General features: G+C 29.7%; 1 protein-coding gene across 2 annotated transcripts; it reads left to right on the top strand.

Moving 5' to 3' along the window:
• The first annotated feature begins 738 nt into the window (after window positions 1-738).
• On the top strand, window positions 739-23,922 carry LOC133327297 (calcium-transporting ATPase sarcoplasmic/endoplasmic reticulum type). 2 transcript variants are annotated; one of them, XM_061535853.1, is made up of 9 exons: window positions 739-912; window positions 12,735-12,881; window positions 13,467-13,567; window positions 13,810-15,981; window positions 16,055-16,170; window positions 16,241-16,477; window positions 18,049-18,166; window positions 18,266-18,383; window positions 23,875-23,922. In XM_061535853.1, the coding sequence occupies exons 2-9, from the start codon at window positions 12,764-12,766 to the stop codon at window positions 23,904-23,906; spliced, it is 3,012 nt and encodes a 1,003-aa protein (XP_061391837.1). In that variant the 5' UTR covers window positions 739-912; window positions 12,735-12,763; the 3' UTR covers window positions 23,907-23,922. The 2 variants fall into 2 exon arrangements, with proteins under 2 accessions (XP_061391837.1, XP_061391838.1); XM_061535854.1 differs by lacking the exon at window positions 23,875-23,922 and adding an exon at window positions 23,015-23,065.

The following is a 23,922-nucleotide window of genomic DNA, read 5'->3' as shown; positions in this document are numbered from 1 at the left end:
ATAAACATAACATAACCTTTGTGAAATACTAATATAACAACAACAATAATAACAACAAAAAACGAAGAAAATTATTAACAAAATAGCAACAACAGCAAAAAACGGCGACGACAAAAACTGAGTGGTGGCCCACAGCAAGAAAAACAAAAACAACAATCACATCACCAGGAGGAGGTATATATGTGTGTATGTGCAGTTATTATTATTTTTTAGTTTTTATGAAGAATAGAACGAACAAAAACACAAGTGAAGAGTAACAACAAAACACAACGTGTATGAAAACCCAAGACCAGCCAGCAGCAACAACAACAACACTGGGGAAAAATAAAATGCTAGCACTAGGCTGCTGCTGCTGACAAGACAACCATCGTTCTGCCTTCTTTACGTTTTACCATTTCCATCATCATCGTGAACATCCTCCCATCCCATACCATTCTCCTCATCGGCAGCAGCAAGAAACGTAAAAAAACAACAAAAACAAACATGTGTGTGTTTGTTGGTCGATCGATTGATCGTTTGGTCGCTTGCTTGCCTGCTTGGCTGGCTGGCTAGCTGCTTTTCTTCCTCTCCTCCGCCTTGTTCTTCTTCTTTTTCTACTTCTGTGTGTTTTTCTTGGTTTCGTTTTTTTTTCTTTTTTTGTTCTTTTTCTAATATGCTAAAAGTATTTTCCCGGGCAGTAGAGAGTTTACGTCTGTCTGGGAATTTTGCCAAAAGCAACAAATTCTGTAATTCGGATAGACACTCTCATCAAGCACTTTCTCCCTGTGTTTAGTCGCCGTCGATCGTTTCAAAAGCGCGATCTTTTCCTTTAGTTCTTAATTTTTTGGCTGGGCCAAAAAATTTAAAAAATAATAATTACATAAAAAAATTCTTTCGGGTTCGAACAGCATTTTTTAAATAACGAAAATTTTTGTAAGTTTTGTTTTTTTTTATAAAAAAAATTAAAGTTAAAAAAACTGCAACTATCTTTTTAAGTTAAATCAAGAAAAAATGACAAGCAAACAACAATAAAAAATAACTGTCATACAACACATGTTATTATTTACAATGAGTTGCCAAAGAAAAGAAGAAGAAGAATGAACGAACTTAAACTAACTAAAAAAAGAGTTAACGATATTCCCAAAAAAATAAAAATATAACTACCAAAAAGGACAAAATTATTACAACAACAACAAAAAAATGTGTGCTAAACAAAAATATAAAGGACTCCCCATGATATCCTTATATTTTTAAGTGCTTGAGTTATAACTGTTATTGACAAGACCGTAACTGTCATTGTTCTACCATGTGATAATACTAGGTTTACACCCAGAGGAAATAAACGAAACATTAAAATGTGAAGGAGTAGCAGAGGTTTTTTTTTACGAAAATAAATTAAAATCTGTAAAAAAATAGACATACCCAGTGAAAAGAGTTATATTACATGGCACAATCATACAATAATCATATTTTTTTAATTTCTTTTGAAACCGAAAAAATATAATAAAATATTTTGTTTGTTATATAAACATTGTATGCATTGTCATTGGACTAATTGAGTTATATTTTTTTAAAGAAGAGCATAAATGGGTTTTATTCTCTTTTTCTAATCTATTTTGCTCTAAAAAATATTCAATGTCATGTGACAAAATAATTTTAGCGTGTGTTTATTTGTATGATTGGGGGTTTTCAGGGTTGTATTTATAGATATATATTTCAAAATTTTCTGAAAGGTATAATCTTAGGCATTTTATTTTTGAAATCCCTAAAGATACACACACACGTGTATGCACCTGCACTTGTTAGTATATATCACTAATAGTGAAATTATATTTAAAAAAGATAATATTCACCCCCCTACCACAAATCTAAGAGAGAAATGAAAAATAGAAGGAAAGCAAAAAAATACAAAAAAATTAAAAATAAACCATCATCTACTATTCAAGGTTCCTCTTTTAAGCAAACCTAGCCACATCCATACATATATACAACTTTTGGCCTCCCCCCACTCAATTCTAATAAACAGCTATATGGCATTTTTCTTTCTTGTTCTTCTTCTTATTTTTCTGTTTTGCTCTTCATACTAACTAAATTGCTGTTGGGGTCCCAAAAAAAAATCGGAGTATGTATGTATATACTTGCAAATGTGTTTGTGTGTGTGTGTTTCAAAGTGTATCATTTTATTGGTATTAGTTAATTAGAAATATTTGGCTAGGGGTGCCTTGAAAAAAAGAAAATAGGAAAAGAAAACCATTTTCTCAGCCATATATATGTCACACACACACTCTCTCCCACAAAATTTTTTATATGTTTTTGTAATAATTTTCTTTGTTCATTTTTTTTTTTTTTTGAAAGAAAATCTCAACCACACACTCGCTCTGTCGCCAGCTCACCTTAAGCATTGACTTGTCAAAGGAATGTCAACATATATTTATGTGTTTGTCAAGTGGTATATTTTTATAAATATAATATATATATGTGAACACATATATATGTATTTATATATATTTCAACAAATTGGTCCAATGAGAGCCAGAAAAAGCTTTCGTTAGATTTTTGTTATTGTTAAAATTTCAGCAAAGTTGAGAGAGAAAAAAAAGCACACAAGACGACGAAAAAAACAAAAACAAATTTTCTATTTTTTTTAATATATAATAATTTTCATGGTTTTTCATATTTTCATTTTCTCCTACGGTTTTTTTTCAACGCTTGCCATTGCATAACAAGTTAGCTAGCTGCGGGCAAGAAGTTATTTTTGGCAAGAATATGAACATAAATATGTGTTTTTTTTTTTTTTTTTTTTTTTGAAAAAATATGTCATTGTATGTGTACGGACACACATACAAAAATATATGTATGTATATGTGTATTTTTTTTCAAAGGTATATATGTATCATGAACAATAATTAACAGAGCATTTCAAAAGTAGACAATCATTAATGTCATCCTAAATGAAATGTACATTTGCTAATATTGGAAGCCAAAAAATTAAAAAAAAGTGGACAGAAGGTTTTTTGCACAATAATTAGATAATCCACACACGTACACAAAATGGTCTAATAATTAGACACATGTATGTGTACAAAATATTAATAATTTTTACATCAAATTTTATAATTGTTTACAAGTCTAAAAATATTTTCCTTTTGTACTATGTGAAATTACAGCGCAGCTATAGAACCCTATATAAGGCTATGTTAATATGAAACGTGTTTTATGAAAGGGTCGTATTATTTTCCTAAATAAACCTCAATTAATGCCAACATTTTAAGCAATGTGTACAATAAATGTGGTTTTGACAATAAATTTAACATAATCTACCCCCATTAAAAATAATAATAACATGTCAAAATAAAACAATTATTTGACAGCAAATACATTTTAATTTAAAATTAAATTAAATAGATCACAAAATTGGTCGAATTTGTACATTTTATGGACATTGAAATGTCAATCATTCTTTTTAATAACATACATTTACAAAATTCCAAACATAAGGGGACTTTGACATTTCATTGTCACTTTAAAAAAAAACTGGAAATGAAATTTTTGTACTTAAAACTAATTACCACAACGACTTTAAGTTAAACGATTAGCATAAATGTCGTTGATATGCATAAATGTTTTTTTATGTTTCCGTAGTTATTTTAAAAAGAAAAATTCAATATACACAATTCAATTTGATTTCCCAGCTTTGGAGGATGCTCTTTATGTTCATACAAAAAAAAAATGTCAAATGTCAGTTGATGTTATGTTCCTGTGTGAACTTGGCCTAAGTTTTGTGCAAAAATTAACATCACATACCAGATTTATTAATGAAAGTCAACTGTTTTTTTTTTAGTCTAATGACAATAATTTGGATTTTGTTTACGTTTTTGTAATGGAAGTCGCATCAAAATAATGGATTTTGACAGCAAACTTTACAAGCGGGTAATATCCAGCTGGTCTCCTTGGATAATATGCCTTGATCACGTATTATTGTTACACAAATGTGTAGTGTGCACGTTGCGTTAGTTTGATTAGATTAATATTATTATATCCGAATCACCCTGTTTGCTCACATTCCTAAGGGTGGTACACAATGTGAAACATGTTTATGCTGACATATTAGTTATTTTTACGAAAACTAGCGTAATTTTTATGCAAACTTGTAGTACGTTTACATTGCTGCGGTTTTGTTATATCCAGTAGATATAAATTGTCAATTCCATTACATATATACCTCAAATACATTCTCGTAAAGGGGGATGCTTTTTATTTATTCGGTTGACATTTTTTTATTCGGTTTCTGTTTCCGTAAAAACTAGGACACCTTACGACGACAAATCCAAAGACATTTATGATTTTCGTTTCATTGAAGATTTTACAATAGGCTTTGAAACTACCGGGAAGTCTGTATAAATAAAAAGAATCAGCTGTTCAGAAAATAAATTTATCCCGAAACACGAAAAATATAATCAATGAGCATTATTGCACTTATATTAATGATTTTTATTCCTTTTTTGTATTTAGTTTTTCAAATGTCGCAAAGTTTCCCCTTTTTCCAAAATTTTATACAATACATTCAAATTAATAGCTTGTTTAGATTATGAAGACCACTCGACCCGAAATATTTACATAGCGTGCATATACGTCATGTATAAATCCAGTGATTTATATTTGATGAATACGCTATTGGATTGACATTTCAAATCGAATGGATTTCATAGTTACAAAAAGTAAATCCTCTTAAACACATTACCAAAAAAATATAGATGTCATTCCGATAAACAAATAATTATATGAAGGATAACATGTCTAAGTTTTTTTTTCCCTTTTTTTTTGTGTTTTATTGTCCAACTGTCAAAAACAGTTGTGGGAACAGTGCAATACTAAAAGCCTACAAAGATCATAAAATGCAATTTGATGACAATGTAAACACAAAGATAAAATGTATCAAAACAAAAAAAAAACCTTTGTTTTTGTCTCCACCATCTGTCAAATTTCTTCCTTATAATATTTCACATGGTTGGCAACATTGCACATCGAACTCAAGTAGAAATTACGTACTTTGACAGTTAATCGAGACATCAGCTGCGCTAAATGGACTACCTATTAATTGTGCCATGCACAAAATCTTACACAAATCAGGACATGACATTCGGATATGACGAATATATATGTGTAAAGAAAAATGGACATCATTATTCTATTTTTCCTTTTTTCTTTCCATCTATTTTGGTATTTAGTTGGTCAAAAGTGTAGTGTGAACAGTGTTTAAAACTATATTTACATAAAAATCATTTGTTTGGAATTATTTAAATATCCCATATTATAGTACACTTACATTGTCCTGGATTTGTCAAATATGTCAAATAAATCTTCATTGAACGTATTTCATGGAAATTATCATTTATTTGGTATATATGCCAAAGTGTCAATTTAAATGTCAAAAGATGTTTACTTCATAAAATACCTTTGATGTAAATGTAGCATAAGAATCTTGTCAATTCCCTTTCCCTTACACGACGTTAAATCGAGTAATTTTGGGAGGGGAAAAATAAGTGTTTCGGGAAATTATTATCTCCCTGGCGAATGACATAAAAGATAAAACCAGCATTTCTATGCAAGACAATAACAAATCCATTTACGATTGCTTCCAAATTAGAAATATTGTTTATGGTCTCTTCTTATTTCGTCGTTTTTATTGAGTACCTCTTGAAAACATATGTTGTTGTATATACAATAACAATGTATATATCTGTGTATGTACTTATACCCTGGAAATTTTTAAATTTAGAAATTTGCTCTCATTTGCCGGTTAACGAAACTGTATTTCCTTTGTTTTTGTTTTTTTCTTCTTTCTTTCGTTGTTGTTACAACAACAACAATAAAAACACATATTGTGAAATATGACCAAAATATTAATTTGATGTAATTTTTTAATTAATTTCAAGGGGTTTTTGGGTTTTTTTCTTAAATAATATCTATTTTATGGTCATATTTCTGTTCTAAATCTAAAAATATTAAAAAAAAATTGTCTTTTTTTCATAAGCATAACCTAAAAAATATATATTGTAGACAATACTCATTGTTTTCTAATTATGTAAGTATGTACATATGTATACAAAAAAAGAGGCTAACGAACTTTAACATTAGAGATTAATCACGTGTACTAAAAAAAAATTGAAAAGAAAAGAAATTTAAAACAGCATGCCAGGATGGCCTTCAATTTTAGAACATATATATATAAATAGGTATTTTTTAATATTAATTAGAAAAAAGAAGCAAGAGCCACATACCCTTGTCAATTAGATGACATGACAAAGATCTATACATCCATCCATCTATCTGTCCATCCAAGCAATCATCCATCACGGAAAATGGCCAGCAGCTAGCTAGCTATTGTAATTTGGTTATATAAATTAAGAAACAGCATTTCCGACAACCGATAAATCGGTAGCTAAATATATAAATACAGAGATGTGAGTGCATGCAAATGCATGCAGTGTTGTTGTTTTTTGGAAAGAAGAAATTGTAATGGTTTATTTATTTATTTTTTTTCCTTGTTCTGTTCTTGTTCTCTTTGACCTAAAAAAGTCAACAATTGTATACAAATAAGGTATTATTAAAAAAAAACAACAACAAAGTGAAACAATTCAAATTCCCGGGGAATAAGTACGCCAGCCAGCAAGCAACTACAAATAGCCCTTTTTTGTTGAAGACAACAAAAACACCTGCCACTGTGGGCCGTCATGAGCGTGTCAAACCAAATGGGTCATAAGTACAAAACGCAAATCGTCCAACATAAACACATTCAGTAGCGCGCGCAGCTCGCTAACATACACACACGCTACGCGGCTACAGCCACAACGCTCAGCGCAATTTGTGTTCGACCAAAAAAAAAATAGACAAAAATCCCAGACAATTGAAATATGAATAATAAATTTTAACGCGCTGAATGCCCAGGCAATTGTTGTGTGTGTTTTTTTGCTTCGAAGCCAAATAAATAAAATTTTGTGTTAGTAAGGCGCACAAGTGTAACGGCAACCCAAGCAAACGTATCGTGATCCTTTGTTTGCTTTCGTTTGTTAGATAATAAAGTGTTTTTTGTTTGTTAACGGTAAATAATAATCATAATTATTTTTTAAATTTAAAAAATTAAATAAAACGTGTGGTTATAAATCAGACCTGTGAACAGTAACTATTTTTTGTGTGTTATCCATCATCATTGATAACATCGAGGTTGTTAAGAAGAAGAAGCAGAATCAGCAGCATTGCAAATCAATCCATTGAACAGTAACTACGGCTGCTGCCAGTGCTAAATGTGTTTGTGTGCGTGCGTGTGTGTGCCTGTCAGACTTAAAGAGAGCGGAGAGCCAACACACTTTAGTTTTTTTGCAAAATCACAAGCTTTATATTTTATACGTTGAAACCTCCAGCACACAACAAGAAAAGAAGAATATATATATAGTTATAGTTCTCTAGTGTATAAGTTTAAATCTATAAACTCTTTTTAGTATTTATTACTATTATTACATACAGGTATTTACCAAAAAGAAACAAAGAAATTATTAACCAAAAAAACCTTGACGACGAGTGCAAGTTTAATTTTGATTTTTTCTGCCTGTGGTGTGTGCAAATTGCAATTCGGCAAATTCCTATGTGTGGCTCGGTGCCTTTTCAAAGAAAGTGTGGTTGTTGTTGTAATATCATCTAGAAAAAAGTATTAAGTGAAATTAATAGAATATGAGTTTTTTTGCAATAGAAAACCACAAAGGAATGCGCAATAGAATGGTTATTGTATGTGGTTGAGATGTCGTCTAAACGAAATATAAGTGAAATTGTTCATTGGTTTTCTTTATTTCGTAAATTTTTATTTTTCGCTGTGTGTGTGTGTGTGTTTGGGTAAGAGGTGAAGCGGGTTTATTCATGCAAAGAAAACAAGCGGCAAAGGCGGCGGGCAAGTCAGTTCATAAAGAATACGAAGCAGAAGAAGAAGCATTAACAGTCATCCAAAGTCAGTGAAAAGAAAAGAGTGTGCTGCCTGCCTCTGTGTTGAGAGAGCCAATGTGAGACAGAGTGAGAGAGTGAATAACGATACGTAGGCATTGACGACAATTTGGCAAATAGAAGGCTGTCTCGCAGGCAGGCAACGGGAGAATGTTTGCAAAATTATTTCTATGCGTGATTTTATATTTGTCGGGATCGGGATCGGTGTTGAGAGTTTCTCTCGAGAGAGAGAGTAATTAGAGTTGCGCTATTTTTAATTTTGTAACAAGCGTACTTTTTGTTAACAAAAGGTACGAATTGACATAAACGTACCAAAACAAAAATTAGATTTTTTTTATTATTCGTGAATACATTTACGCTTAAATTATAACATATGTTATTTATGCAAATAACTGGTATAAATATTGGCCAATATTTCTCGATAATTATGATTTATTATCATTTGAAGTAGAATTTAAGGTACCTTTTCGTACTTTTTTGTTCCTACCTGTGGCAATGTTTTCCAACACAATTCACAATTTACCACTGAGAGAGAGAGAAACTCTCAACACCGATCCCGATCCCGGCAAATATAAAACCACGCTATATGATGTTACACGTGTTCTTTTCGAATTGACCAAGTCATCCCATTATTACACGGCATGGGTCAACCCGTAGACTTTTTTTGTGCCAAAAAAATGTACAATTAACAAAATAATTTTGGCTTTCATTTAAAAGAGAAAACTAGAAATTAAATAGGATTTGTGTTATTTTTACCTTGGCAAAGGTTTACTTTGACAAGATTTCTTTGACAAATATTTGTTGTTATTATAAATTAGGGTAAGCATAATGGAACTAGGCCAACCCATGGTACTCCTCAGTTATCTTCAGATTAAAAAAAATGTTATCTCTCCAGCTTTCAATTAGGAGATATACAGTAAATATTGTTTGCTGGTTGGCGGTGGGGTGTCACCACCACCTTTTAAAGAAGCGACAAAAAAAGATAACAGCAAACTTCCGATTTAAATTGCGACGTTGTTGTTGTTGTCGTTTTTTCATTTTAAGTTCTTATCACAATTAGTTTTCACACGGTTATTTTTTTTTCTACCTTGTCGGCAGGGTATGAGGATTAAGCAAGAGCAACAACAACGACAAAAACTTGTTGGTCATGTTCATTAAGGGTTGATAAAGGTATATGTCACACACTGCAAAGATCACCACCCAGGTGAAGAAAAACAAGTTGTTTTTTTATTGTTGTTGTTAATGTGGACTACGTAGCAAAAATTGTGTCTCTTTGTTGTTGTATTTTGCCATTGTTGTTGCTAATATTATCGCACATTAACCTTTTGTCTGGGGTTTGGGGGAATTGTGAAAGTTTTTCGATTCTTTTTTTTTTTTTGTCTAACAAAAAATATATCAAAGCGGACAGTTACTTTCTCTGGATTAGTTGATTTTTATAAATGAAATTTATATTTAATAACATTTCTTTAATTACAAATGCGATTTGCTATTTGTTTGCTCTCGTGCAAAATAGGATTTGTCAGACATTTGTCATTTTGTCATCGTAGAGGAGAGAGCGTTCTCATTGACGTTTTGTTTTTTTAATATATTTAAACTTGCACATAGACATAAAAAATTAGTTCCAAATTTACATCTTATTTCAATTTCTAATTTCTATGAAGACGTAAATTTTATAGATCTTTTTTTTGGGAAAGAGTATAACGGCATTTACATTAGAACTTTTTACCGGGTTAACCTACTTTATGAGGATTTATTTGACATATATATGTCTAAGCGGCAATGACATTTGAAAAAAGAGAGAGTCCGTGTTTTATGATGTCATCATTTCCTCTTACCTTTCGTAAAGATTTAACTAAGGCTACGTTTAGACTACTCGATCTCAAACGTCAATTCCTTTGCGTATACGTCACGTTAATCCAGTGGATTATATTTGACCCATACGCTATGAAATTGACATTTGAGATCGAGTGGATTTCGTAAATGTTAACATACCTTTATGTATACTACCGAAATCATGTTCAGTGGAAATGTAGCATTAGTTTTATAATTAGTCTCTGCCTTTTTTTATTAAAAAAATCACCTATTTTATGGGAGAAAAAATATATTATTATCATTGTGCGAACAGTACATTATAAAAGCCAAACGTTTTAATCGGTACTTGAAGCATTATTTATAACTTAATTAAAAAAAAAAGACTGACGTGTTTTTTTATAATTGAATCATCGTTATAGTATAATAAGCAATAATATTTTTTAAATTTTTCTTATTTCACATAAGTCACATATTAATGGAGAAAAAAATCCCCCACATTTGGAGAATAAAATCCCCCATGCTATTAAAGTCACTGTGTGAACGGTACATTACAACAGTTGATTTCTCTAATCGGGCAAATGTTCTTCTTTGACAAAGTTATTTATAATCTAACTTTTTTTGAAATCCGATTTCTTTTATATTAATTAATCATTAATTGAATTATTAAAAATAATACTTTGAAAATTAGTTCTCATTTCACACAAGTCACATTTGATCGTGAGAGTTCAAGGAAAGGAGACCAATTATCACCTATTTTAAAAATTAATATTTTTAATTAAAGTGTAAACTTTCACCAATATAAATTGAAGATCGACAGGTTGACGATTTTTGTTAAAAACAATTTGTTCTAAAAAACTATAAAACCCCTTTTTCGTGCAACAAAGTAATAATAAATGAGTTGTGCAAATATTACTATACTATTTAGACGATTCTAATTTCATAAACTTATATTGCGAAAGTGTTATTTTGAAGGGAAGAAGAATAATTATTATCACCTGTCCTAATAATTGATATCTTTATTACCTATAGAATATGTCTACATAATAAATTATTAATACAATTTACCAGCAGTTGAATAAAGATAAAGGCCAATCATTTGCAAAATGTTCGAAAAATCTTTAATACCTTTTTTCTTGAAAATAATAAGAAGAAAATGTATAATTTTTTATAGTAGAATTATTAAGTGATACATTTATTTAACAGACAAATTACCATTACAAATACGTCTGGGTCAATCATCAATAGTGAATGTCAGTTAGTGAAAGGAAGAAGAACAGTTATCAATGGTTTTATAAAAGCAGTACATTGTTTTATTATAGAAAATTAGAATTATTAAGTGATACATTTATTTAAAAGACAAATTATTACAAATATTTTCTGTCAATTCAAGTTCTGGGTCAATAATCAACAGTGAATGTCACTTAGTGAAAGGAAGAAACACAGTTATCAACTGTGCTTCTTAAAAGAATTTTAATGAAATATAGTCTAGTAAAGTAATAATATTAACGTGTGGATTCAATATAAAATAAAAAATTAAAAATATTAATACTACATTAGACCTCAGGGTCACAGTTTTAAATATTTAAGTGAAATGTGCAAAAATCCTCTAATTTCCTTAATGTTGCAATGTTAATTCACAGTGAATGTTAGTTCGTGGAGTGAAGAAGAAGAAAAACTATCACCTGTCTTAAAAACAACTAGTATTGTTAACTAAATTAATTGTGATGCATTTATTTTTAAAATATTAAATTGTGAATATAAATATTGTTAAAAAGGATGCAGATTGAATTCCCTTTGCAAAAAGAGCTAAAGTCCTTTATTTACGTGAAATGTGGCCAAATCCTGAAGTCTCTTCTAATTTCCTTAATGTTGTAATGTTAATCCACAGTGGATGTTAGTTAGTGCAGAGAAGAAGAAGAAAAACTATCATCTGTTCTATAAACGGCTAGTAATATTAACTTTAATTAATTGTGATGCATTTTTTTAAATGATAAATTATGAATATAAATGTTGTGGCTTAATAAGGATACTGTTTGAATTCTCTTTGCAAAGAAAGCGCTAAAATACTTGTAACTCTCTTATTTTTTAATGCTGATAATCAACAGTGAATATTAGTGAAAACAAGAAGAAGAACAATTATCATCCACTTTAAAGTAGTATTGTAATGTCAGATAATGAAGTGATAGTGATTTATTTAAATAATAAGTTAAGAAACTATAAATATTGTTGCTAAATCGAGTCACAGGACCATAGTTTGAATTATATGCTGGGAAAAGTACCAAAATCCTTTTACTTTTTGTAATTTATTAAAGTAAAATCATGATCTACAGTGAATGTTAGCTCTAGTGGCAAGAAGAAGAAGAAGAACAATTAACGCCTGATCGTTGATGTCCAATAATAAAGTAACTGATTTTTAAATGATATAATAATTTAAAAAACGAAATATTCATATAAATATTGTCTTGCAGAATAGAGTCGCAGGGCCATATCATGATTTTCTTTACATTATAAGGCAACATGAAATTAAAAAAAAAAAAAAACGTTTTTGAGGTTATGTTAAAGGACATTTACATTCTAATAGATTTCCGTTGACCCAGTGGGTTTAAATTGTCAATTTCATGGAATATGTGTATTCCATTGGATTCGATTGAAGTTAAAATGTATCTTAGACCTCTCCCACACACAACGAACCTTTAATATTAGTCATTCTTTTTGTTCATCGAAACATAGGAAGCGGCAAAACAATCACAGCTTATTTCCCTCTTATTTTTTTTGCTATTATTAAATTGTCTCGCGCGTTTTTCTTTGAATGTCATGGCCAAAACAGAAAAACTTATTGTAAAAAAACATAACATGTGTTTAGTATTTGAACATAGTTTTATTTTTCTCATTGAGTACATTTTTTGGTTACAAAAGAACTAACAATTTTATCTTTTTTTGTTTTCTTACAGTTACGCTAAGTGCTTCTTAAAGCTAAGCCATGGAAGACGGTCATGCTAAAACCGTCGAACAGGTGTTACAACACTTTGGCACAGATCCTGAACGTGGCCTGACACTCGACCAAGTTAAAGAAAACCAAAAGAAATATGGCCCCAACGGTAAGTTATACCTTTCATAAATATTTATGGAATTTTCCATAGACTGGATATGATAAAATTAGGTCAGACTGGAACATATATTGAAGAGGGAATATACAATTCCTATTTTAGATATTTCGATTTAGATTTAGTCGTTTTTTTTGGGATTTTGAAATGTAAAAAGATCCGGATCGATTTTAGCTATTTGGATGATTTAGTCTGTGTAGTAAACCTCCCTACCAAAAACTAATCTTTATTGTTCTCTACCAAAAATTAAGAGTTTTGGATATAGCCCCCATTTGAAGAAACTCTCGAAGAGATTCTATGCAAAGTTCTCATCAAAAGTGGATGGAATTTTTTAGTATTTCTGGTTTGTCCAGATTGTTTAAACCTTTCTTGACGCAGTATAGAACCTACTTGGGTAGGATACTTATTTCCAAATAATGTCATTATCCATATGGCAAGGGGTATAATAGGTTCGGCCTGGGATTTTCACCATTTTCAGTTTTTTTGTTTTTCTTGGGTCCTCAAAATTCGATCCTGATTTTTTTCTACCTAAAACTACACATTAATAACAATCTATTTTTTCTTTTTCTTACCTTGCAGAATTACCTACCGAAGAAGGCAAATCGATTTGGCAGCTAGTTTTAGAACAATTCGATGATTTGCTTGTCAAGATTTTGCTTTTGGCCGCTATTATTTCTTTCGTAAGTAAAACACACACATACACAACTAAAGCTGGATATGTAATGGAAAACATAGATTCTAAGAGATTATATACCCAACTTTTTCCCCAATTTAAATTTAAAAAAATCTAAGCGTTTGATGGAAGAGGAACCCGGGATTTGTTACAAATCCTATCATTTCCATTTTTCCATCACACAACTGTTTTTTTTACATTTTCAACTTAACAATAATCCCTTCTTTTCTTCTCACCCCCTCATTTCAGGTCTTAGCCCTTTTTGAAGAACATGAAGATACCTTCACTGCATTTGTAGAACCTTTAGTTATTTTATTGATTTTGATTGCTAATGCCGTTGTCGGTGTCTGGCAAGAACGAAATGCTGAATCCGCTATCGAGGCCCTGAAAGAATACGAACCTGAGATGGGCAAAATTGTCCGTCAAGACAAATCAGGTATCCAAAAGATTAGAGCGAAGGAAATCGTGCCCGGTGATATTGTTGAAGTATCTGTGGGTGACAAGATCCCAGCTGATATTAGATTGACACATATCTACTCGACCACCTTGCGTATCGATCAATCTATCTTGACTGGTGAATCGGTTTCTGTTATTAAGCACACCGATGCCATTCCCGATCCCCGTGCCGTCAATCAGGATAAGAAGAATATTTTGTTCTCTGGTACCAATGTCGCTGCCGGTAAGGCTCGTGGTGTTGTTATCGGTACTGGTCTCAACACTGCCATTGGTAAAATCCGTACTGAAATGTCCGAGACTGAGGAAATCAAGACTCCATTGCAACAGAAATTGGATGAATTCGGCGAACAATTGTCCAAGGTTATTTCGATTATTTGCGTTGCTGTCTGGGCCATCAACATTGGTCACTTCAACGATCCCGCCCACGGTGGTTCCTGGATCAAGGGTGCCATCTACTATTTCAAGATTGCCGTCGCCTTGGCTGTAGCTGCCATTCCCGAAGGTTTGCCAGCTGTCATCACCACTTGCTTGGCTTTGGGTACCCGCCGTATGGCCAAGAAGAACGCCATTGTCCGTTCCTTGCCATCTGTTGAAACCTTGGGTTGCACATCTGTTATCTGCTCCGATAAGACCGGTACATTGACCACCAACCAAATGTCCGTTTCCCGCATGTTCGTCTTCGACAAGGTTGAGGGCAATGACAGCAGCTTCTTGGAATTCGAATTGACTGGCTCCACCTACGAACCCATCGGTGAGGTCTTCTTGAACGGCCAAAAGGTTAAGGCTGCCGACTACGATGTCTTGCAAGAAATGGCCACCATCTGCATCATGTGTAACGACTCCGCCATTGATTACAATGAATTCAAACAGTGCTTCGAAAAGGTCGGTGAAGCCACCGAAACCGCCTTGATTGTCTTGGCCGAAAAGATGAACCCCTTCAGTGTGAACAAGTCTGGTTTGGATCGTCGTTCTGCTGCCATCTGCGTCCGTCAGGAAATCGAAACCAAGTGGAAGAAGGAATTCACCTTGGAATTCTCCCGCGATCGTAAATCCATGTCTTCTTACTGTGTACCCTTGAAGCCATCCCGCTTGGGCACTGGACCCAAATTGTTCGTTAAGGGTGCCCCCGAAGGTGTCTTGGAACGTTGCACACACGCCCGTGTCGGTACCTCTAAGGTTCCATTGACCAGCGCCTTGAAGGCCAAGATCCTCACCTTGACCGGTCAATACGGTACTGGCCGCGATACCTTGCGTTGCTTGGCTTTGGCTGTTGCCGATAGCCCCATGAGCCCCGAACAAATGGACTTGGGAGACTCCACCAAATTCTACCAATACGAAGTCAATCTTACCTTTGTCGGTGTTGTCGGTATGTTGGATCCCCCACGTAAGGAAGTCTTCGACGCCATTGTCCGTTGCCGTGCCGCTGGTATCCGTGTCATTGTCATCACTGGTGACAACAAGGCCACCGCTGAAGCTATCTGCCGTCGTATTGGTGTTTTCGCCGAAGATGAAGATACCACTGGCAAATCCTACTCTGGCCGTGAATTCGATGACTTGTCGCCTGCCGAACAAAAGGCTGCCGTATCCCGCTCTCGCTTGTTCTCTCGCGTAGAACCCCAACACAAATCGAAGATTGTTGAATACTTGCAAAGCATGAACGAAATCTCTGCTATGACTGGTGATGGTGTCAACGATGCCCCCGCCTTGAAGAAGGCCGAAATTGGTATTGCTATGGGTTCGGGTACTGCTGTAGCCAAATCTGCCGCTGAGATGGTATTGGCTGATGATAACTTCTCCTCCATTGTGTCTGCCGTTGAAGAAGGTCGTGCCATTTACAACAACATGAAACAGTTCATTCGTTATTTGATCTCTTCCAATATTGGTGAAGTCGTGTCCATTTTCTTGACTGCTGCCTTGGGCTTGCCAGAGGCTTTGATTCCCGTGCAATTGTTGTGGGTTAACTTGGTAAGAAGACGAAAAAGAGAGAGAAGAAGCAGGCGAGAGATAACTAATTTGTTTTTTCTTTTGATTGCCCTAGGTTACTGATGGTCTTCCAGCTACCGCTCTCGGCTTCAACCCACCTGATATGGATATCATGGAAAAACCACCACGTAAGGCTGATGAAGGTTTGATTTCTGGCTGGTTGTTCTTCCGGTAAGTTGGAGAGAGAGTAGCGATTGGATTTATTTTTTGAATATTTTGTTTTTGTTGTATCTTCTTCTAGTTACATGGCTATTGGTGGTTATGTCGGTGCTGCTACCGTCGGCTCTGCTGCCTGGTGGTTCTTGTTCGCCGAAACCGGTCCCCATCTAAGCTACTGGCAACTCACCCATCACTTGTCCTGCTTGGGCGGTGGTGATGAATTCAAGGGTGTTGACTGCAAGATCTTCAGCGATCCTCATGCCATGACCATGGCTCTTTCCGTATTGGTAACAATTGAAATGCTTAACGCCATGAACAGGTGAGTTATGAGAATTCAAAAACAAAATGGGTTTAATAGAAAAATATATTTTTTAGAAGATTTCAAATTTTTAAATTTAAAAAAAATATATATGTTTTAAAAATTAAAAAAATTGAAAAAATTGGAAAATTAAAAAAATTGGAAAATTAAAAAATAATTGGAAAATTAAAAAAAAATTGAAAAATTAACAAAATTTTAAAAAAATTAAGTTAAATTTTTTTTTGAAAAAATATTTTTTGAAAGATTAAAAAATCTATTTTTAAAAAAAAAAAATTTTTTTGAAAGAATAAAAAAATATTTTTTTTTTTGAAAGAATAAAAAAATATTTTTTAAAAGATTGAAGAATATATATTTTTGAAAGATTTAAAAAATAAAAATGAATAATGTTTTAAAAAAATTAAAATTAAAAATAATTAATTAAAATTAAAAAAAAAAATTAAGAAAATTATAAAAAATTTGACTTTTAAAAAAATTATTATTTTTGAAAAAATAGGAAGATGTTGAAAAAACATTTTTTTGGAATTTTTTTTTTTTTTTGAGAAAAAAAATATATTTTGGATTTCAAGATTTTTAATATTTTTGGAAGATTTAAAGAAAGTTTTTGGAAGAATTTAATAAAAAATTTATTAATCATTTTTGAATATTATAAAAGAAAAAATAATTAATTTTTTTTGGATTTAAAGATTTAAATTTTTTTTGGAAGATTTGAAAAAAAATTTGGAAGAATTAAAAAAACAATTTAATATATATTTTGGAATATTAAAAGAAATAATAATTAAAAAAATCAGATTTTCTATAAAAATAATTTAAAAAATATATTTTTTTAAAATTTGAAAAATATTTGAAAATAAAAAAATTGAAAAATATTAGAAAATTACCAAAAATAATAAAAAAAATTAACGTACATTTTTTTAAAAAAATATTTTTTTGAAAGATTAAAAAAAATATATATATTTTTTAGGGTAAAAAATATTATTATTTTGAAAGACTAAAAAAAATATATATTTTTTGAAAGTTAAAAAAATATATTTTTGAAAGTTTAAAAAATATGTATTTTTGGAAGATTTAAAAAATAAAATGAATAATCTTTTCGGTAAATTTAAAAATTATAAAAAATCTGACTTAAAAAAAAGTTATTATTTTTGAAAAAAATTTTGGAAGATGTTGAAATTTTTTTTTTTTTTTTTTTTTTTTTGATTTTAAATATTTTTGGAAGATTTACAGAAAGTTTTTGGAAAAATTTAATAAAAAATTGATTAATCATTTTGGAATATTAAAAGAAAAAATAATTATTTTTTTTTTGATTTAAAGATTTAAAATATTTTTTGAAGATTAAAAAAAAAATGGAAGAATTTAAAAAAATTGAATATATATTTTGGAATATTAAAATAAAAAATAATAAAAAAAATCTGATTTTTTTATAAAAATTATTTTTTAAAAAAATATTTTTTTAAAAAATATTTTTCAATAATTTTCAAAAAAATCTTTATAAAGTTTTGGTTATCAATTTTTTACAAATTTATTTGTAAACATCGTTTTATTAAAAATTCCTCTCTCTCTCCCTCTTACAGCTTGTCTGAAAATCAATCTTTGTTGGTTATGCCCCCATGGTCCAACATGTGGTTGATTGGCTCAATGGCTTTGTCCTTCTCATTGCACTTTGTCATTCTCTACGTAGATGTTCTTTCCGTGAGTATTTGTTGTTGTTTTTTATTTATTTATTCTAAACCTAACCCCAAAAATGTAATTTTTTATTAACAAAACATTTTTTTAATATGTAATATATAGACCGTGTTCCAAGTGACACCATTGTCGGGCGATGAATGGATAACTGTGATGAAATTCTCTATTCCTGTAGTTTTATTAGATGAAACACTCAAATTCGCTGCTAGAAAGATCGCTGACGGTGAGAATCCCATTTATAAAGTGCACGGGATCATATTAATGTGGGCCGTATTTTTTGGCCTCTTGTTTGTTATGCAGTCTTAAATTAATTTAAGTTTAAAATTAATAACCCCCCCTCAACCCAACCCCTCTAAACAAAACCTCCCAATTTTCTTAACAAAAACAACTACTACTTACTATTACATCTATATATATATAATATACGATACAAAAAAAGCCAATAATCATTGTCGTTATGTGCGTGCATACCAAACTAATTTGTTTTCAAATATCTCTACTCTATTTGTATCTATTTTTTTTTCTAAATGCTTTCTTTATATATTAAATTATTAACCTAACAAAAACAAATTTTTCTACTTCAAAGCAAAACAAAATGCAAGGCAACATAAAAAACCAAGTTTGAACTCCAAATTGTTGCAAATAATAAAAAAGAAACAAATATTATATAATGTTAACTAATTGTTTACCCAATACTAACTTATAAATGCAAAAAGCAAAAAAAGAAAACTTAATAACATTTTAGGCTTAAAAACAAAAAATAACATTTTGGCGCCTTTTTCTCTCTACCCTTATTGAAAAAAACAAAAACAAAATATAAAGCTTTTTTCTTTGGTTTGATAATTTTGTTATACATATATTTGGCTATATGCGTATTTGAATGAATCTCTCTGCAGCATATATACATACATACATATTCCCATTATTTTCTCTATTATTATTAAAATTAATTATATACAAACAAATCACACACACATACATGTAATAGTGCAATTTTTGTTCATATATAGATTTTTTTTTTGAAAGCCACAACACAATATTTTTATACAAATTTATAGGTTATGATTTATTTTTTATCAAACAAAGAAGAAAACAAAATAGTAAGGAGGATTATTTTTTTTAAATAATTTTTTATATAAATAAATAGTTTAAATATTTATGTATTGGGTTTACAGAAGAAGGGAAAACAAGTTACAAAACAAACAACAAAAAAGCAATAATTTCTTCTCACAAAAGTTTTCCATTAAATTAATTTTCTTTTTTCATGCTGTCTTCTGTCTATCCATCTCTCTCAACTTTTTTTTTGTTTATCGGTACTTAAGAAATATATATATACATAGCAATTTAAAAATAAGAAAAACAAAACAAAAAGAAGGGATTTTGAAAACCTGGGTAAGCAAATAAAAATATTTGGGTAATACAGCTTGGTAGGGAAGCATTATTTGTTCCAAAACAACAACAAAACAAAAAAAGGAAAAATTTCCACATAGAGAAAAAAAGCCAAAACAAAAACTAAATACCACCTCATTTTGTATTTCGGCCACACATTTATTTTTTTTCTACAGAGATTCTAAACCACTCTCAAACTCTCTCTCTAAAAATTGTTGGCCCCAAAACTAGCTGTATTTCTACAATAATAATAAACATAACAACAAAAACAACAAGAACACATATATAGGTTTTAGAAGTATTATTGTGACTTATATATATTTAAAAAAAAATGAGAAAAAAAAACATAACAACAAATAGTCTTCGTTTTTTTTGATGATGATTTAATTAATAATCATTCACTAATGATGATAATGTTATTAGACATTCGTAAATTTAGTTTAGTGGTATAATATTTAAAAAAACAAAACAAACAAAAAACAACAACAAATATATATGTAAATTATTAAATGTCTCCATTTTAAGGATCTGCATTAAATTAAAAAAAAGAAAAACAAAAAACGAAATATTAAGGATAGCGAAAAAAAATAAATAAATAAAATAAAACATTTTTAATTGTATATAACAACAAAATAAATAAATAAAAAAACACTATTTACTACAATTACATTAAAAAAAAACAACAAGAACAACAAATTCAAATGAGTTGTGAACACCAAAAAAACATACATCCCATTTAGAAAACAAAAAATTCATTTCAAAAATCTTAACTCTTTCTTCAAAAAAACAAATATATTTAAATTAAAAGAAAATTGCTATTGGCATGTTTATTGCATTATTAATTAACACATACATACATATATACACCAACAACAACACCAACCACAATACACACGAAAAAAACAATAATTTCTCTACTATTATTAAATTGGCATGTGTGTGTGTTATTAACAAAATAAAATTAAAGATTTAGGGGTTAGGACAAAAAGGCAATGACAGATCACATTTCAAAATAATATTTAGGAAAAAAATAGCAAGGTTTTATTTCTAACCTCACTTTAATATCAATTTTTTTAGCAAGGTTTTATTTCTAACCTCACTTTAATATCCATTTTTTTATTTTTTTTAATTTTTTTTTTAATTTTTTTTAAATAATATTAATAAAAATTTATTTAAATATAACAAAATATACTTGTTAGGAAAAGAATTAAAGAGAGTATAGGTTAATTTTTTTTTTTAATTTTTTATTAAAAACTATTTTTTTTGTCAAGAAAATATTTTTCAACACAACCTACCTTTAAAGAATTGCAATATTCGTTATTATATCAAGCAAATTAATAAGAGAATTTTTAAATTCTTTAAATGTGTTTTTAAAATTTCATTAAAAAATTAATTTTTTCAAAAAAAAAAAAAAAAAAAAAATAAATAAAAAATAATAATAATAATTTTTTTCTACATAACCTAACTTTGAAATTTTTTTAAATTTTCCTTAACATTTTCCACATAACCTACCCTTAAAGAATTACAATTTTCGTTATTATATCATGCAAATTATGAACAGAATTTCTAAATTCTTCAAATGTGTTTTTAAAATTTTATTGAAAACTTAAGTTTTTCAAAAAAAAAAAAAAAAAAAAAAGAAAAATATTTTTCAACATAACCTAACTTAGAATTGATTTTCGTTATATCATGCAAATTATTAAGAGAATTTCTAAAGGCTTGAAATGTTTTTTTAAGTGTTATTTAAAATTTAGAATTTAAAAAAAAAATATTCTTTGACATAACCTAACTTTGAAAATTAAAAAAAAAAATTATAATTAAAATATTATTATCTTAGGAAAGGGAACTTCTCAATGATTAAGGGAAACATTTTTTGAAAACTTCATATGAAAAAGTTATTTGCCAAAAAAAAAAAAAAAAAAAAAAAATCAACATAACTTAACTTTTTTAAACAAATTTAAAATTTTTGTTGATTTTTTTTTTACTTTAAAAAAGACATTAGAGTCAGTGAAGAAAGCCAAATTTTAAAGATTTTTTTTTTTTTTAATTTCAATATAATCCAATATTTTTTTATAATTTTTTTCAGAACAAAAAAATTTTAATTTTATTAAGAATAGGCAAAAATGTGTTTTTTTTTTTTAATCTGATATGAAATCCAAATTTTGAAAGAATTTTTTTTCAACAATTTTTTTTCAACATCCTAAAAAAATATTTTTTTTTGTTAAAATGTCATACACATAACCTAACTTTTTAAAAAAAAAAATTTAAAATCTTAATTTAATTTTTTCACATTTAAAAACGCATTAGTCAGTGATGAAATCCAAATTTTAAAGAAAGTATTTTTTTTATTTAATTTCAACATAACCCAATATTTTTTTAAAAAAATTAATTCCTTCGGAACAAAAAAGAAAATATTAATTATATTAGGAATAGAGCAAAGCTGTTTTTTTTATCTGATATAAAATTCATCATTTATAAGAAAAACATTTTTTCAACTTTTTCCTAACCTAAAAAACAAATTTCATGCTAACCCAACTTTTTTTTTACATATAAATATTTTAATGAAATATTAGGAAAAAATTGTATAATACTGCTCAATATTTCTTAACAGTAGGAAATTTTAATTTGCAATTTTGTATTAATGTTTTTATTTTAAAATTTTTTTTTTCAACATAACCCTATTTTTTCAATAGTTTAGGAAAAATGATTTTTTGTCATAGCTATCATTTTTAGAAGGTCTTGCAGCCTAGATTCCACTTAGGTTCCCCTATTATTTAAATATTTTTTTTTATTTGTATTAATGTTAATTTTTTTAAGAAAAATATTTTTTTTTCAACATAACCCCACTTTTTTTATTGTTTAGTAAATTTTTTGATTTTTTTTTTGTAATTTTTCTCTTAACAAATTTTTCTATGATTTTTAGAAGTTCTTGTAGCCTAGATTTTACTTATGTCCCCTTGTAATCTAAATATTTTTTTTGTTAATAACACACACACACAATGCAAATATTGAAGAATTTAAAACAAAATAGAAATTAAGGGAAAAAAGACAACAAATAGGTTGTAGAACAAAAAACAAAAACACCAAGAAAAAAAAAACCTCTCCCTCTCGCCACCTCGAAGATCTCCAAGCCTTTAAACATATCTTTGCTGCTGCTGCTTCCTTTCTTCTTCGTCTACATCGTTGTAATTTATGCCATCCCCCACACAGGAATGATTTTTTTTTATCGAAAGCCCGCTAAAAATGCTCGTTCGCTCGCTAGCTTCTTGTATACAAAAACAACAACAACAAAATTTGTATATCTAAACAAAAATTTGGTTTAATATTTGTTTTACTAACCCCCCTCTACTGCCCACAAAACAAAAAATCCCAAACAAATTTATTTTTAACGAAATTATTCAAAATTCTACGATTCTAATCATAAACTTTTTTTTTGAATACCTTTCTCTTCCATTCCATTTGCAGTTAACCCCAATTTCCATTAAAAGATTACCAAAACACCAAAACATAAAAAAGGCCAACAACAAAAACACCACCACCAAAAATCTATCCTCCCTCCGATGTATTTTTCATAAAATTTATTTATTTTTTTCCTAAGATGCTATAGCTGCTTAAGTATAATACAAAAAAAAAAAAAAGAAAAACAACAATACACAGATACCTAAAAAAAAACGAAAAAATGGCAACGGAAAACACGAAATAAAAAGAAATTGTTTTTTTTCACTACAAAAAAATAAATTGTATGAAGTTTTGTAATAAGAAAAACAAACCCCCTCCCCCCAAACCATACCCCACCCCTACAGCCTTACACACAGATCCAGTATATTAGAGACTAAACACACCTAAAAAGGAGAAGAGGGGCAAAGATCCCCTTTGGCTTGTGGTGTTTACTTTGGATCACAAGCACCAAACAAACGAACGACCCGACCCTGCTAGTGTTCCAAAAAGAAAAAAAAATGAGTTCTTTTCCCCAGCTGTGACCTGCCAAAAGAGATCATTTTGTTATCACCACACTCTCCCCGCTATATTTTTGCTCTTCTCCTAACTCATAAATGGAACGGACCTCCCCACGCCCTCTAGTACATCTAGGTTTTGGAGTTGAGAGCTTTGTTGGTTTGATTCCACATTCTGAAATGTTTCTTTGCCTTAGATTTTTTTCTCCCCCCTTTCAGCTTTACAACAACAACAAACCCCTGCGATCGATTCCTATTTTCAAAGAAAAAAAACTTGAATGGAAAGTTTGTTGTTTCTTTTTAGATAAATTTTTAAGTCTTATAAAACAATAATAATATTTTTTATATATAAATATTTTTTTTCAAACATAGTTCCTGATGTTGTTGACACCAATAAATGGTAAATTGACATCAGCATCA

Source organism: Musca vetustissima, unplaced genomic scaffold (assembly GCF_032173495.1).
Source record: "Musca vetustissima isolate MV318-11 ecotype Yass unplaced genomic scaffold, APGP_CSIRO_Mvet_v1 utg28967, whole genome shotgun sequence".
Classification (NCBI taxonomy): Eukaryota; Metazoa; Arthropoda; class Insecta; order Diptera; family Muscidae; genus Musca; species Musca vetustissima.
The sequence above is the reverse complement of the archived record's forward strand: the minus strand, read 5'-3'. Positions and strand labels throughout refer to the sequence as shown.